The 17,152-nt window shown below is 41.0% G+C and overlaps 1 protein-coding gene across 6 annotated transcripts in view; it reads right to left on the minus strand.

The window, feature by feature from the left end:
* Positions 1-1,406: 1,406 nt before the first annotated feature.
* EML4 (EMAP like 4) overlaps positions 1,407-17,152 on the minus strand; it is a 203,986-nt gene continuing 188,240 nt past the window's right edge. For 5 of the 6 annotated variants that reach the window (XM_068165144.1, XM_068165145.1, XM_068165142.1 and 2 more), the window contains 4 exons: positions 12,852-12,939; positions 11,509-11,607; positions 4,685-4,815; positions 1,407-4,216 (listed from right to left, as the gene is read on the minus strand). In XM_068165144.1, coding sequence (XP_068021245.1) covers positions 3,752-4,216; positions 4,685-4,815; positions 11,509-11,607; positions 12,852-12,939 — 783 coding nt within the window. In that variant the 3' untranslated portion in view covers positions 1,407-3,751. Of the gene's footprint in view, positions 4,217-4,684; positions 4,816-9,610; positions 9,757-11,508; positions 11,608-12,851; positions 12,940-17,152 lie in introns of those variants that run through there. The other variant, XR_010990686.1, reaches the window with a different exon arrangement.

Consider the following 17,152-nt stretch of genomic DNA (forward strand, 5'->3'; position numbering starts at 1 on the left):
TGTTCCAAACCCCTCCCCAGCTTTGTTGCGCTTCTCTGGACACCTTCCAGCAATGAGAATTGCATAAACATCAAACCTCAGAAATACTTGGCTCATACAGCCCCTGCCTCTTCATTACCGATCCTGGAACTTCTATGGTGTAAAAAATCCCTTCAAATGGAAATACGTAGTCATATCCCTAAATCAGCCCTTTAAATGTAAAACTCAAGCAGTATCACTTTGCAGGGCATGTGCCCAAAACAGACACATACTGTACCAATCTGTAAACTTGGCATTTTGTAACATTCAAGTATTTTACTATGCAACTTAAGTGAACATTTTAATGCAGATTTTGAATTTAAATTTTAGATCATGAAAGATGGGATGCTGTTAATAGTTTTGTGCCTTCAGTGAAATACCCACCCTGAACTTCAGCTCCATGTGACAAATACCATTGTAGCAGCTACCTCCAGACACCAGATACACTGAAGTAAGAGCGGGAACTTGGAACCCTGCCCTATCTCCACCATGAGCGAAGTTCACAGTCTGGCTTACCTGCTCTTCAGGAAGGTTCCTGCCTTACTGAACATCCCAGAAGAAGCAGCTGAATTTAGAGGGAAAGGGAACAGAGCCTAGAAAAGCACAGCACTGCAAAGCTTACCTCGGGGCAGAGTCGTACATGACGTTGAAGATGTGCTATGTGCCTGTGGCTCAAGTAGGGACAGCAGCATTCTCCCGACAATTTGTCAGAAGAGTTAAGTTTCCAGTCCAATTCCAGGGATGGCAATTATGCCTTTTTGTTTGCTTTTTCTTTAAGGGAGGATAAACATGAGGTATTTGCCTATATTGCGGGTTTCTTTTTTCTCCACCCCACCCTTCCCCGTTTGTGAAGGACAGAAACCAGCTGCACAAAATGAAGATGATTCAAAGCCTTTTAAAAGACTAGGAGTCTTTCACAAGGAATATTAAGCACATTGTGAACTTCTGAATCTGCAACTGAACACAGACTATCAGGAATGTGGAAACATCAGGGTATTTAGCACATTATATCCAAAATTACCTCGTGCTTTTCATACAACTTCCAGGAGAAAAAGCTTCAGACAGAACTCTGGAAGAGTTCTTCACATCAGGACAACTACCCATTTGTAATCCCCTGTGGCCTGTAGCTACAGCAGGATAATGCCAGTAGCCTATTAATAAAAATAGAAAAGGGAAATGTCCTAAAACTTTTGAAAAGTAAACAGATCAGTGTTTAGGGTGCCAGCATTATTCGTGGTGCTGAATTAACTTATTTTTAGGCAGACTGGGAGGTATCCAAAAAGCACAAGTCAAAAAGGTTCTTCCAAAATAACACTGAGGCATTGCAACCGTGACCGCAGTATTTCCTTTACATACAGAAGGAACCAGGATAGGAAGTCACTCTGATATATTGTTTTGAGTATTTTATTTTTAATCTTCAAAATTTTCTGCCTTGAGACAGGAATGCATGATAGATAGAAATGGCTCAAATATCTTCACATGAAACACTCTTAATCATAATTCATTCACAATTAGTTTTCTAAAACATCTACAGTTACATAACCCCACCCATTTCCATCCATTATCACAGATTTAATTATTTGTTAAACAGTAGTTGCCAGCAGTTGAAAGCTGTAAGGCTTTTTGCATATTAGTAGAGTCTTCTGAACTACAAACACAAGAATATCACAACTGTAAGTCTCACTTTAAATGGCAACCCCAGGTGACAGAGGTTCCAAGAAGAAATGTGTTGCTTATGTGGAATTCATAAAAACGTCAGAGAGAGCTCTGTGCCTCAGGTACCTCTAAAATCCTTCCTCCTTACTATGTTTGTTTTCTAAATGTACAGCATATTCCTGACTTGGAACCAAGAACTTTGATGAGTTGACCTTCAACTTCCATTGTTGCTATTTGGCAAGTTTACAAGTCAGGCATACTAGAGCTCTCCAGTGAAACTCACTGTACAGAGCACAGTTTAAACAGATGGGTTGCTCGGAATCCGTTTTTCCTTCCATCTGAAGGGAACGACTTTGAGGTTTTCTGGAACTGTTGTAAACAAGAGGATATTTTTTTATACGTATGCGTGTGTATATATATATTTATATATTTTATATATAAATGTCCTAAGTATCCTTTGGGAGTCCACTTTGAAAAATCTTTCCAAATGATGACTAAATACCTGATCTGTAGCATTTCTCCTGAGAAGATACTAGTAAGGGAATGACAGTTTTGATGCACTTTGGAATGGCACAATCACGTAAACGCTTGCACAATTAAGACTCATGAACTCATCCAAAGATTCTAAACATGATATTCTAACTAAGAACTAAAATACCAGCACAAGGTAAAAAAAAGAAAATTCTATGTAATCAAAACATAAACAAGTACATAAGAAATGGATATCTGCCAGTAAATCTGTATCTTTTAAAAAGTAGGACACGTATACACTTAGAGAAAAAAAAAAAAGGCAGCTATCTGACAAACTTTGTAAAAAAAGTACTTTCCAGATGCATAACAAATGCCAACACATCCCGAAACTGGCCAGGTATAGCCACATGAGAACTGCATGGCTGAAAGCAACCTGGGGAGGGGTGGAGTGGAAACAAAATTCACAAAAACGATAGATCAGCAAGTCTAGGAAAAAAAAAAATCAAATCAAATCAAATCACATCATCATCTAAATTACTGTATGCTTACATCACAACTGCTAAAGGAGCCAGCAGGGAAACTAGAAAAATAAAAATAGCCCATAAAAAGTAGAGAAAGCAGTTTAATGATTCTTAGAGTTACCTCTAAAGATTCAGAAGAAAAAAAGATCAACTTAATACACTAATCCTAAGCACCAATTTAATAATTTAAGTTAACTGTATTTATATTTCTCCTACTAGGGATGAAGCAAGTTCTGCTTGAAGGCTTAACTTTGGAGCCCATCTGATTTCTGTGTTCTCGCCACGCTTCCTCTGCTGGTCACATCAAGTTTCAACCTCTCTAGGCAAGCAATTCTTTGAAGAGACAATTAAGTCCTATAGTTTAAATCAACTTTCAGGCCATGAAAAGTGAAACATGCCAGTATTTGTTTAGTCTGTTTTTAAGCAGTCTGTGGAAACAGAACAGCTGACACTGTTTCTTGACAGGATTTGCCTTAGAACTAGCAGCACCCAGGGCAGACCAACTGCGAACACATCCAGACTCCACTAGGAATTAGTAGTGTTAGAAAATTGCATATGTGTTAGGTCAAGAAGGCATCACCATACATGTGGCGCTGTTACATGTTTTTCCTCTAGTTTTCTCATTAAGAAAAAATAAAGAAAAACAGCCCTACATAGAGTAGTTTTTGGTTGTTTCTGTTTTGTTTGTCTTTGTACCTGGAAAAAGCAGCACAGTACTCCCTAGCTGGAACAGCTCGGTGCTTCCCATCAGCTTAACTCATTTCGTAAAGCACTTTCACATGGTTAAGATGGTCTACTTCAGCTAATTCTCAGAACTAACCTTTTTTCCAGTATATATTTCATGCCATTTCATGACAGCAATTTCAGAACTCAAACAGATCTATGGTAATGTCCACTACTAACTGTGACCAGATCTTGACACAGACCCTTGGGATGGTTCCACACATTGAACTGAAGCTCAGACTAAAAATCTCACTGAAACTCAAATCTGGAGTGGTCATGAATCTCAGCTACTTTTACCTATTTGAACCCTCACCCTGTAATGAAAGCACGCACACCAAGGGAAAACAACAGCCACCTGAGTGTTAAGACACTGGCGAGTTATCTTGCTGCTCTTCAGTGACCGTGGATTCGCTGTGCTCCTCACTTATCTCATTGGAGGGCTCATCATAGCCCAGCTCAGCGGGATCCAGGCTGCTCCCCTCGCTTTGCTCCTCACTTTGTTCTTCACTAGCCTCCACAGACTGCTCCAGGTTGCTCTCCAAAGAAACCAGAGAGCTACCAGTTACATTTTCATTTTGGTTCATTTCACTAAGAAGCTGTGGGAGAGGGGCAGGAGACTGTACAGCGTTTTCACTGGCAGGGATGGGCACTTTGGCTGCGCTGATGTCTACGACGACGTCATTTTGTGGCAGAGTCACCTTCTCCACAAGTTTCCATTGAATAATACTCATGTCTTTCCCTCCAGTTGAAATCAAGTGACCGTCTCTATGGGTGAAGCTGACATTTGTCACATGACTACTGTGAGCACTGTATTTGTGACTTGGAGCCTATTGAAAACAAGCAGAAAGATTTATTGTGTGCTTGAGCACATGGTACCAAAATCTAAAACTATTACTACTTTTGCATAACCCCTCAAGACAGCTCTTTATTATCTGAAGAACAAAGAATTGTATTTATACTAGGTTTCCCCCATGATACATCCTCTCTTCTTAAGACTTACAACTTAGGGCAGATTTAGATCTTTACCCAAAAAGTAATGGGCTAAACACCAAAGCCAAAACCCAAAAAGCATCAAGCCTCTGCTCCAGAACTCAAGGTTAATTATTGCCACTTTACTTGTAGGTATATTATTTTATATGAACTTAATGGGGAAAATGGTCTCTTAGCACCATCTGCAGATATAAATGAGCTATTTGGCTGCCAGGCTCCAAAATGACTGAGCCGGAAGGAGGTGTCTGCAAAACCTGCTTCACACAGTGCAAACAAGCATATAGACTAGACTGATCTCATCTTACCTTTGGCTTGGAACAGGGATACTGAAAGAGATGGACCTTACAAAAATCATCAGCAACTGCTATCACTTTTCGGTTATGGGATCTGACAAGGGCATTTATGTCTGTCCCATCTGATCCTTCGGGCCAAACTCCTAGGAGAAAGCAGAGCATGTGTTTAGTGATGGTAATTTTAGAAACAAGTTGAAAGACAATCCATAAAAATAAAAATCTACAAAGCTGTAAGAAAAGGCAAGCTTACAGAAGGTAAGATAGTAAACTAGAAAAGAGAATACACATTGTATTAAATGTCACTAATGTTTTGCCAGTCTAATGCTCTCCTCCTCCTCCTGCTGTTCTCCCAGAACCTCAGCCTTGGTCAGGATAACCTCTCAGGCTTACTGTACATTTATTGTTCAAAACATCAGTCTTGTTTAAAGCTTGTTTTAGGATTAGGTTTGCTGCTAAAACTGGCAATGCTTAATGTAACACTTGAATTCATGCACAAATCTTTTAAACCAAGAATGATGCTGAAGCATGGAACAAGCCTGACACAGCATGCAGTGATTCCTTTTGTTATATTTTACATCCTATTATTTGCACGATTTAAAGGAGACGATTGATGATACTTTCCACAGAAACCCAGCGTATGTGAGAGTCACAGATGTAAGTGCTGTCAAGTGCTTAAGTATAATTCAATACGCTTCTAAGAGAAAAGAATGATACAGATACGTCTAGACAAAAGAATAACAACATTGCTTGGATGAAAAGCACTGAACAAATTGGGGGGGAGGGAGACTCCAGTTTTAACAAAAAATAAAGACCCTAGAGATTCCTATAAAACTAATGATTCACATCTGCAAGATGTGCTGTCTGTTACTTCATACAGCACAAAATGCTGACCTAGAATTGTCTTATCTTTTTCAAACGCCCACATTATCTCCTCTTGTTTTTAAACAAAATGGCAAACAGCATTTAACTTTAAAGTTGGTGGGGTTTTTTTCATTATTCTGTGGGCAGAGTAAGAACTTTATTTTCTCTAAAGAATAACAAAGGCAGCTCGTTAATCTTGTTACAATGCCAATAAACTACATTGTAGCTAATTCACTAAAGACAAAATGCTATGCAACATACTCAGGAACATTTTAGTGCTCACACATCAAAGAAATGAATCTAAAAATACGTACTATTTAAGAATTTTCAAATGACTCTGAATGAATTAACTTTCTCTTGCATTCTATATATAAAATACTGTCAACAAGTGGGAGCAATCATGAACTTGAAATCAGTTTCCTGATTTCAGCTACCACCTTAGGCAGACCCTGCCAAACAGCTATGCTATTTCCTCTTATTTTAAATTTCAAAGACTAATATTCAAGATTTCACCTCTTATTTAATATTCTTTGTGCTCACAAGTGTCTTTGTCAGCTCTAAACATAAGACAACTCTTTGTCGTGAGATAGCAGCATTGGCTTTCAATGCATCAATATCTTTGTTCAATGGAACAAAGATATTAGTTTGACCAAGTTCTTAGCTCTTAATATTTGGAAAAATAACAAAAAATACTAAATAGAACTTTGTTATTAGGTACAGCAGCAGCACTTAAATTTTATTAAATTCTGCTAGCCAGCAGTAAGCCTCTCAAAAGGTTGTGCTCAGATAAAAATGTGGGAAATGTGCAGTAAATAAAGTGACTTCAAGTGTTAGGGGTACAGGGATGACACTGCTGAGCCAGCATAGTCATCAACTGCTGAAGAGCAGTGATGCTGTTCTCATCGGAGCCATGCATTTCCATCCTCTTTCTTCTGCTGACAGTGCAATGCCTGAGCCTATGGACATGGAGCTAAATTATTAAAACACATACCCCAAAAGCCCACATCCCATAAACTGAACTCTCTCCTCAATATCAAAGTGAATATTCCCCAGGCTGTTTGGATCCCCGAGTCATCTGACCATCAGGTCAAAGCCAAACTTTTCCTTTGGGCTGCAAATATCTGCTAGGCTGGCTTAGCTGCACTGATTTAATGGGAAAATATTTGCCTTTGTCTGAGACTGAGACACAATTTTAAAATTCAGCAAAGGCTGTCACACAATATAAAATTCAAGCATGATGATTCTTGGCTAGGAAGCTGTTATGGTCATAAGGAGGTTATTAATATTTAATAGGCAGAATGATTAATAAAAACATTAATAACTTTATTAATTAAAATCCCCACAGAAAATATTAATAAAATCTATTTACTGGTTCAAAATATTCAGTTGTGGAACAGATGTCTCACCAGCAGGAACATGAAACAATTTAAACAATGTGAGCAAAAATCCAAAAATAACAAACAGCAATTTAAACTGTAAAGAAAAAAGAGAACATCGGAGATTGCCCGTAAGACCTTTAACAGAGCTTATAAAAACCAGATGTCACAATTACTCACTGATCATGGCACCCCGCGGCACGTGTGGGGATTTAAACAAAACCAAAATGGCGTCAAGCACGTGAAAGCTGCAGGAACACAGTTCCACCTTCTGTTGGCTCCTGCAGCTTGTTGCTGTAGCACACACAGGGTTTATCTCCAGAGGCTCTGTAGCTGATAGCTTTGTAGAAAAGAGGTTGCTGCTGATGCTTGCAGGGCTTGTCAGCTTTGTAGCTTTGCCTATTTGGAGAGGTTCTTCAGCTGCAATCTTCGCAGCGGTGCTTGTTGCTTCTTCCAATAAAACAAAACTGTCCCAGGGACTCTCAGCTCCTCCTGGGGTTCATATCTCAGCCCGGCAAGACACATCTGTCTGCTTCTGGGCTTTACAATACTTGCAGTGAGGGGTCTTGCAGTCTTGTCTGGGTAAACTGAAGCAAAGTCCTTCTACACTCGTGTACCTCATCTCCTTAGGTCATGAGTAAGGCATACTTCTGGGAAAGCAGAGAGATACAGAGAGCTGCTCCCCTTATTTTGTCTGCTCTATCACCAAAGGTAGTGGTGAAAGTTCAGTTGCACCACAGTCTGCTACCTCCCATTTCTAGTAGATTTAAGTACTAAGCATAAAATGTAAATGAACCAGCTTCAGCTCCAAGGCTATTTCCTTATGAAGTATTTTCATTGCTCCTGAAGAAACACATCACAATAGCATCAATTTTGCTTTACATTTTATCTAGTCTCCTGGATCTTCTGATACTCCATTCTATAAAGGCATATGTGTTATGAACATGAATTATTATTAATAAGGCAAATATATTAAAATAGTAATTACTATTCATTAACATGAAAAATTGCCAAAAAACTTATCAATAGGTTCAGTGCATGGCTGTAGTATATTTACAATAGATATGTAAAGTATATAGGCAATATTAACAATTTAAACAGTATTAAGCAAAACAGGAAAGTACTACAGGGAAAGACAATCTGTGGCTTATGCTCACCAGGGGGAGACTCGACAGTAACCTTCCCAAAATGGCAGCAACCAAAGATAGAACCTTTCAAAAGAGGCTTAATAGAAAATAACCAATTACTCACAATATTATTTCTCTGGTACTCTCTCTGGAGCTGCAATATAGTCCAAGTTACACAGCGCAAAGGGAATTCCACCTATGCAGAGGGGTGCTGTTGCTGTACATTAGCCAGGAACAGCTCCTGGAGCATTTCCGGGCACTGGCTGCCGGCAGGCTTGTTTCACTGTCCCAATGGTCAGGTTGGCCACGGCATGATGGCAGGCGGCTCTTGAAGCTTCCCAGGGTTCTCAGGCTGTCCTAAGGTTTCAGGCTCTCAACTACAGCCTGTTTCTCTCAGCGCTTTGCTGCAAGGTCTGGGTTTGAAAAGTGGGCACTTAAGGTGGAAGCGACTTATCTCTGCAAGGGGTCTTGGCTCACCCAGGATTTGTCCTCTCTGCCTGGCAAGACATGTCTGTCTGCTCCTGAGAAGTTTTTACTGGATCATGGTTATTTTCTATAACGCCTCTGTAAAGGATTCTATCTGTCTTTCATTGCTGCCATTTTCACAAAGTTCCTGTCAAGTCTCCCCTTGGTGGACAAGTAGCATAACAAGCTGCAGATTGTCTTTCCCAGTGTTATTTTCCCATTTTGCTTAATGCTGCTTAAATTGTTAATATTGCTTACATATCTTCACATATCCATTGAAAATATACTACAGCTGTACTCCAAATCTATTGGTAAGTTTTTGGGCAAAAATTCCTATTAATGAACAATAATTAATATTTTTATTAATAACCTATTTGCCTTAATAAAAATACCATATTCATATTCATAACAAATGGCCCAGCGAGTAGCAGGGTGTACAACCATCTATATTTTACAGAGATTGGAGTATGTACCAACAGTCTCAGATTTGGACTGGGCAAAACAAAATTGCAAAAATCTGGAACACATTTTACAGAAGCTAACCAAGAATGCTAGTAACTCCATCAGTGTACACACTGTGATTATGGGAACCCACATGCTGCAGATGCTAGAGACATTTAAAAATTATAGTGAGTAGGTTTTTTGTCTGGAAAGAGAATTAGCATGACAGAGGCACAGAACCTTGTGTTGCACGTTAAGTTGAATGCCTCCTTAAGAGGATTTGAGAAAGCAGAAAGCAATTCTGACCCATGGGAAAGTGCATCCCCCATGCCGCTCAGACATGAACCATGCAGCCTGCCACCACAGCCAGCAAGCACCTCTGGAGAAACTGCTTCTCCTCACTCCTTGTCACTCATAAATGAGGGAAATCTGAGAAGGAACCCTGAACTGCTAGCAGCTACCAAACCTGTTCTGCAAGCTATACCAGAACACACTGCCCGCAGCACAAACTCATTCAGATAAGGAAGCCCTGGGCTCCTCCAAGCAGCAAATTTCATAATGAAGAGCAAGATCTGATTCAGCTTTGCTGGACATGGCACCAGACTGTCACAGAGTCAGCCCATCTTCATGTGGCACCAAGAAAATTAAATCACAAAAAGTAGCCTTACCTAGTGCACCAGCATGCTGTTCACTGTATTTTCCTGTGCAGTGTGAGCAAAGCATACCCGGTGTGAATCTGGCAACACGGCAGCCCATCCGCAGTGAGACAAGCCTCAGAAACCGACCTGGACTGCCTGTCCACCACAGATCCAGTCTACAGCCCGTGCAGCAAGAGGAAACAAAATTATCTGCCACAAATTTCAAATTGCAAGGACATTCTCCTGCAGGCACTGGCACTGCAAGCTCCTTCACACCACATGACTCCAGCCCGCCAGCACTGCACTCAAAATCTGGTTCCAGCTCAGGATGTTAAATGAGCTCATTCGCCATAAACCCAGTAAAACCAGCGACAAGGCTATGCCTCACCGCAGCACAGAAGGGTCAGGAGGCACTTGCAAGTGCATACGGTATTGTAAGTCACTACGTTTATGTGTAAGCTATTATGCTTGTATAAGTCAAGGTAGCCCACAAGGTACCCCTCACTAAAAGGGCATTTATTGCCTGAGAACAACTCGGCCCACAGGCCAGGGTATGGAACACCTTGGTGTTGGTGTGGGCCCAACACAAACCCACTTGGCCCTACCACCACATTGTGTTGCACCATTATTTCAGTTGCAGTAGCAAAGACAGTGAGGAAATGACTGCTGTGGACCAACTTCTTGTAAGCCCAGGCTTATGTGCACAGAGCATCAGGGGGAAAACAGCTGTCCACTCTCAACTTCACCCACAAAAACCAGGTCTTTGCATTCACAGTTCTCAGGCTAATGAAAGTCCGTATTTTCATAAAACTAGCCATATGCAACAATATTCAGCTCCACAAATGGCATGCTCCTGTTTATTTCTGCTATCTACCTCAAGTTCAGAACAACTCAAAAGCATTCATGGAGTTTATAAACCAGTCAGCTTCCTTCCCTGACCTCTTTGTTCTCCCTGCTCTGCCCAGATCTTTATCACCCAGAAAGGAAATCAAACCTACTTATAAAGCACCAAATGTCCTCCACCCAAACAATATGCCACACAAGTGTGGCATATTGTGCCTTAGCCCACACATCAACTGCAATCCTTTATGGCTACTTGCTCCTTAAGCACATAAGTCCTAAAATGTGCGCAGTAGGCGACAGAACCTACAGAAAGCACTTAGACTTAACTGGTTTTCTTGTACCCTTCACATAAACTGATATTCAAAGTTGAAGTGTAGTAGCTGTGAAAAAAAGATTTAGGAATTTGGTGATTTACCTACTTCTGAGTTTCCATCAACATGAAGAACAGAGGCAAGCATCTAATCTCAACAGTGGAAGCAAGACACAACTTGGTTCTACAACACTGAGAGGTTGAACCACACTTTGCAAGCCCTTCCAGACAGGCTTCTCACAATCAACAGAGCTGTTCTCCAGCAAAAGCAATTCAGACTGCTTGGCCACAGTCTTGAACTGCACTATTAAAAATAATTTCTGTCAGCTCTGTAGACTTTTGTGTACATTTATAAAAAACCCTAAAGGTAAAGAATTTGATGAATCTTTGAAGCATTTTTACTCTGTAGAAGCAGTGTATATTACTCACCTTTGACTCAAAGTGCTGTCATGATTTTTAAGTCATGAACTGTAACCCATACTCATAGTCTTGTACTTATCTCAAAGCAAGCTAAGCAAAGGAAAACTTGTATGTGCCATCAGCTTTTTGCTTCAGTGGCTCTAAAACTGATAGTCTAGGATGGCAGCAGAAAAATCAAATCCCAAACTTCAAGACTAAATAGGAATCAATTGTACTTTGTACAGCACCCAGTGCTCTGTATCATGGAAAAGTATTGCAGTCTCTTTCATCTGTCATCTCAGGGTATCTCTAATGACAAAAGAAATCACAAAAGCACAGTGCAAACAGCTTAGAAAGCAAATAAAATGATGCTTACCAAACACCTGGAAGCCTAGCACACAAGTGTATGTTGTCCAATCTATATCCTTACAGTCAGAACGATTCCTGATTAGCTTACAGCCACTTGGAATGTCCCCTGTGAAAACAGTGCATGATGAGTTCTGCCCCATAAAATTATACTGACACATGGACTCCCTTCAAGGTGCTAAGATACTAAATAAACGTATCTTAAAACCAATGTGGACTCACATTAGCAAATAGAGACTGATACCTTTATCAAATTCCAGGTACTTGAAGCTTTGCCTGATATTTAAGTGTCACATTCACTTCTCATTTCCCTCTTCAGACCAGCATACATCAAAAACACTTCCCTGCACCTTGAGTTCCTGCTACCAAGTCTGCAAAATGCTTTAGTAGAATCTGTAACAGAAGAATTTCTCCTTCCTACAAGCTCCACCAATGTGCTAAAATCCAACCAATCATACAGGAAGCTCTGTTTTTAAAACAGTGAACAACTACTGCCAGAGAAGCCTTAGACTGTTTTTCAACTTCTGACTAGGAAAGGAAATATCATCCATCTTTCAATACACCTGTCTAGTGCTAATGGCTTATAGCCTTTTGCTTCCCTATATAGGCAAGTACTTGCACTAATACTTCTTTTTGGTAGACTGAGATACTGCACTATCCAAATGTGAAACCTAAGTTGTGACAGACAGAAAAAGCACATTAAGGTGACAGATATTTAAACCGCTGCCTCTTCTTGCCTGTCCAGCAACAGAACTTCAATTCTTTTGCACCTATTTAAAGCCAGAGAACGACAAGAATACAAAAAAACCAACTTAACACTAGACCAATATGCACTGTGCAAAATAAAATTTTGACATAAGTTCTATTAGATTCATATTTTCACATATTAAAGACAAACATAAAAACTTTATTACCTCTAACTCATTAAGTTTGCTTGGTTTTCAACACCATCAGCCAAAAAAAAGGTTTCAAAACCATAAACCCCAGAACAGTGGCAGAGACTCACGGATTTTACTCCCTGAAAATAACTGGTATTGTTGACACTAATTAGGTAACTGTATATATTATTTTCAATCTACAGAACTTCGGGCCAACATCAAAATACAGTGCCACTTGGTCTGTAAATTCAACACTGTTAAACTGATTTATGACCTTGTAAAGAAGTAAGCTATATTTGGCATTGCAATTAGGTAATACACAGCTCTGAATAACATCAAGACATCAGGTTACACAAGTTCACATTGGTTCCTTTGTCAGTAAGCATTTTGTACAGCCCTGATCAAGCATACTCTTCTAAATATTCTGACAGCTAATACATAGTTCTGCTTTCAGTGTATTTAATTTCATACTTACAGTATAATATTTCATAGTCTCCTGAGTTTGACATTATATACTTGTTGTCTGGGGACCAGTCAAGGTGTGTAATATAGCTGGAATGTCCCTGGAGAAGAATGCAGTGAAACCAATGTCAAATACTTATTTCATTTCGAACAAGAGCAGAAGTTGCACCAGCAGATGGAACCACTAACAGAAAAAGAGCACCTACCACCCACCACAGGTCTGCTGCAATTCGCTTGTGCTCCTTTAAAGGCTTCCTAGCCACAGTGCCACACTTGTTAACAGCTAAACAAACACAGGCTGGGCATCTTGCCTCTCCCACTGCACAGCAGATTCTTCACTTGTAAACTGTGTCACTCTTGGACTCCAGAATGATTTACTCCTAGAAGTTACATTGCTAAAATACGGATGAACTCACATCTGTCCTTGAATTGAAAAATTATCCATTGCTACTGAGAAAGGCAAGAAACTTGCAGAGGATCATTTTTAGATTCCATCAGAAAAGGGACACATAGGACTCGTCTTATTTCTCTATTCAAAATAATTTCCATTAAATGCATGCACATTCGAATAACCTTTGCCCATCTTAAAAACTTAGGATATCCTGGTTAACAACCACCAGGTAAAAAAGATCAAGGATTTGTGTTACAATACTTCCACAAGCTTCTTGAAAGTTTCTGCTGTGCACCTTAGTGCCAGCTTTGAAAGAAACACCCTCTGTAGGCACAGCACCATAGGTTCAAACATAGCATCCAGTTGGAAAGGACCCTCAAAGGTCATAGTCATAGTATCATAGTATCAGTCAGGGTTGGAAGGGACCACAAGGATCATCTAGTTCCAAACCCCTGCCATGGGCAGGGACACCCCACACTAGATCAGGCTGGCCAGAGCCTCATCCAGCCTGGGATTAAACACCTCCACAGATGGGGCCTCGACCACCTCCCTGGACAACCCATTCCAGGGCTTCACCACTCTCATGGGGAAGAACCTCCTCCTCACCTCCAGCCTGAATCTCCCCACCTCCAGCTTCATTCCATTCCCCCTAGTCCTATCACTACCTGAGATCCTGAGAAGTCCTTCCCCAGCCTTCCTGGGGTCATCTTGTCTAACACCCTGCAGTGAGGAGGGACATCTCCAGCTAGATTCCATGTGAGAATCAAAGCGCTTTGTGGTTTAGTAATCGCCACCAAGAGCACATTGAGGGGTGTTTTTGAGGAATAACCTAAATACAGCTGGTCAGAATAACTTTCTGGTGCATGAACTGTTTGGTTGGTAGTAACAGTAATAATAGTAATAATAATACATCTATGAGAGGCTCCAGAGAAGCCACACGTGTATAAAGTAGAACTAAATTATTTGTCTGTAGAGGAAAAGATAAGAAATTAACAAAAGTGATACCCATGTCACTCTCTTCTTCTACCCATCCATTTCTTCTTAGTGTTCCTTTCCCCCTTTAAGACCATCCTTTTTCTCCTTCCTAGTTTTTCTGACAGGCAACAAAATGCCTTTTTTTTTGACTGGTATATGCCAATTCATCCATCTCTCTCAGTGGGCATTATGTGAATGATATCCTTTGGCCCATAGTAAGGACTCCTGACCCAGCTTGCACCCACCATGCCAGGGCCATGCTGGAGCAGTCTGATGCATCACCCACCACACCAATGTCCTCTACAAAGAGCTTTAAAAGATGCCAATTGCTTCCAGAATTCCATGTAGGAACAAATCCGTGCCTGTCTCCCTGTCCCCAGGTCATCTGTAAGAGCCCACAAAACATTTTAGGAGAAAAGCTAGCCTTTAAGATTTATTTACTTACAAAGTAAGCAGAGGAACTGTATTGACATAACTGCTTTGCAGTCATGGGAGGGATATGAGATACATAGATGTGTAAACTTGGTATTTTGAAGGGAAAAAACAACCCAACAACAAACAAACAAAAATCCCCCACAACTGGCTAGGATTTTTTCTCCCCTCCTTATTTTCTAAGTCTTAAAATTTGCAAGTGAACTCCAACATGGAAAAGAACTGGTCAGTCATTTACTAAATCCTGCCAGACATTTGGCAGCTGTTAAAATTCCTGGGGGTGGTGGGAGAGGAACAAAGCAATTGGCCAGGGGGCTCCATGCTGCAAAATCCCTTCAGGCAAGTGATTACTGAACAATGAACTGGAACATAATGTTGCCCTAATATTTGCAATAGGACGGCCCCATTTTCTATTAAAATCTTTCTTTGGTAGTTGGCCATCGATAAAGCAGTATTTTACTCTTTGTGTACCTTTATATACAATGAACATAATTACTCATATTATCATTGGCTAATAAAGCTATCTGACTGAACAGAAACCTTCTTCATTGGCAATGTTTATCTGTTTCAGGCTTAAGTGGTGAAAGGGTCAAAATGCCCCTAGCCTGTAGGATGGGCACACTAATTATATCTAGTCCAGTGTTTCAAAAGTTTCAGCATGACTGCCCATGTGGCTTTCGCCCCACAGCCCTCTTGATAAATGCAAAGCACTTGCTCCTTCTTTGCTAACAGGTCTCTCTGATGTAAGGCAAACAGAGACACCACAAGTTGCACTGAGCTGCTGACATGCTGGAAGTTCCTATCACAGCCATACCTCCACATTGCTGTCTGCATAGCTGGAGCCCTCAAACAGCTGCACTAGTGAAAACTGTTGCTTCAGCTCATCTGAAATTCCTTTTGGCCATAACCAACACCATCCCTCACCGTGGAAACATGCTTACAGGGTCAGAGACTTGCCTCTCCAACAGCAGCAGAAAGCCTGGTTGTGACTGAAAAAGGATTTAAATGTAACAGTGGGCATGCAGCCCTCATGCACAAGCAAATGCTGGTTCAGAAGATAAACTCCTTCTGAAAGCATTCAAATAATGTATGCAAGTTAGAAGAAACAATTAGAAGTTGACTACCAGGAGGACTGAGTCATGTTACATAGCCCATGAGGCTACCGAATGACAGAGTGCCAGAAGGAAGCTGTGCCAGCCCCCGAGCACTGGCCAGGAAAGCGCTCTGGGTCCTGAGCATGCCTGGGTGTCTCCCTGCTTAGCATCAAGCTGGTACTGAGCTGCCAGCCTCTGGCAGGCAGCAAGGGGAGGCACGGGGCATGTGAAACTGGATCGGCAGCCTTGCAGCATGCTCCCGTCAGTGAACATGTTGCTGCCTTCTGCACAGGCTGGAAGGGTCAGGGTTGCTCAGCCCGGACAGAAACCAGGTTGCTAATTTTGGCTTCTACACACAGTCACTTGGACTGAAAAAAATGCTTAACAGGAATATGCTTTGAACTCTTAATGATTCTGCTGAAGTATAACAATGCTCTTTTCTCCCATTTCCATTTTTACAAACCCCTTTCCTGCCAAGGCAGAGGGACAGACAGATATACAGATGCTGGTTTAAATTACAATATACTCTCTCCTGATATGTAATACACACAATACACTGAAATAAACAATCTCATACATCTTCAGAGAGCTCACAGAGTCCTTGAAGTGCATAGCAAGCTAAATACTATGTATGTTAAGATTAGCCAAGTTATAGTTAAAAAAATAAGTGATGGGATAAAATGCTGTACTGCAGTGCAGCTATCTGCTGCCATCTCCACTAGCCCCATCAGGCCCCCAAGTCTGAACTCTATGTAGGCTCAGCCCTTTACCCACTGTCTGAACTACCTGGAAAGGCTGCACATTTATTTCTTGTTTCATGATGCTTGTTCTACTGGCTAACTCCACCACCACCCTGGCTGGGGACTGCAGGACTTCCTGGCTCACCCTGCACCATAACCCTGCCATTAGAAGAGCGTCCAGCACACCCACCAGTCTCTCTCCCTGTTGTATCCCATCCCAATGCAGAGCCCTGCCTGCCAGCCTGCAGTCTGCAAGGATGGAGCAAATCCATTTCTGCTGACTGCCCTGGATGCCCCGTGCTCCTAGTACAGCTGGACCCCAGCTGCATTGGATCCCCATTTGTTAGTGGTAAGGAGAGTCCTCAGCCACATGATGGATAGATATATCTAAGACATCTTACATGGCAGTAAAGGACTGCAAGTGTTTGTCCCTTTTCCCTAACAGTCTCCACTGTGAGTCTTGCATTAGAAATTGCAGAAAAATAAAAACCATTAAAAAAAAGCTCAAAAACCAAACACTTAAGAAAAAACCAACACAGCAAATCTCTCACAAATTAGCCTTATGGTTCCCTTACTTCTCATTTTCAAATTAAGTAAGCAGCTTGAGAAGTTCTATTGCTTTTGAAATTAAGAAATTCAACTGGTGACAATCTGTGGTGGTTTAGGCTGGGTGCTGGCCCTG

Source organism: Melanerpes formicivorus, unplaced genomic scaffold, assembly GCF_026170545.1.
Source record: "Melanerpes formicivorus ecotype bairdi unplaced genomic scaffold, bMelFor1.0.p_v2 SCAF_84, whole genome shotgun sequence".
In the NCBI taxonomy this organism is placed as follows: Eukaryota; Metazoa; Chordata; class Aves; order Piciformes; family Picidae; genus Melanerpes; species Melanerpes formicivorus.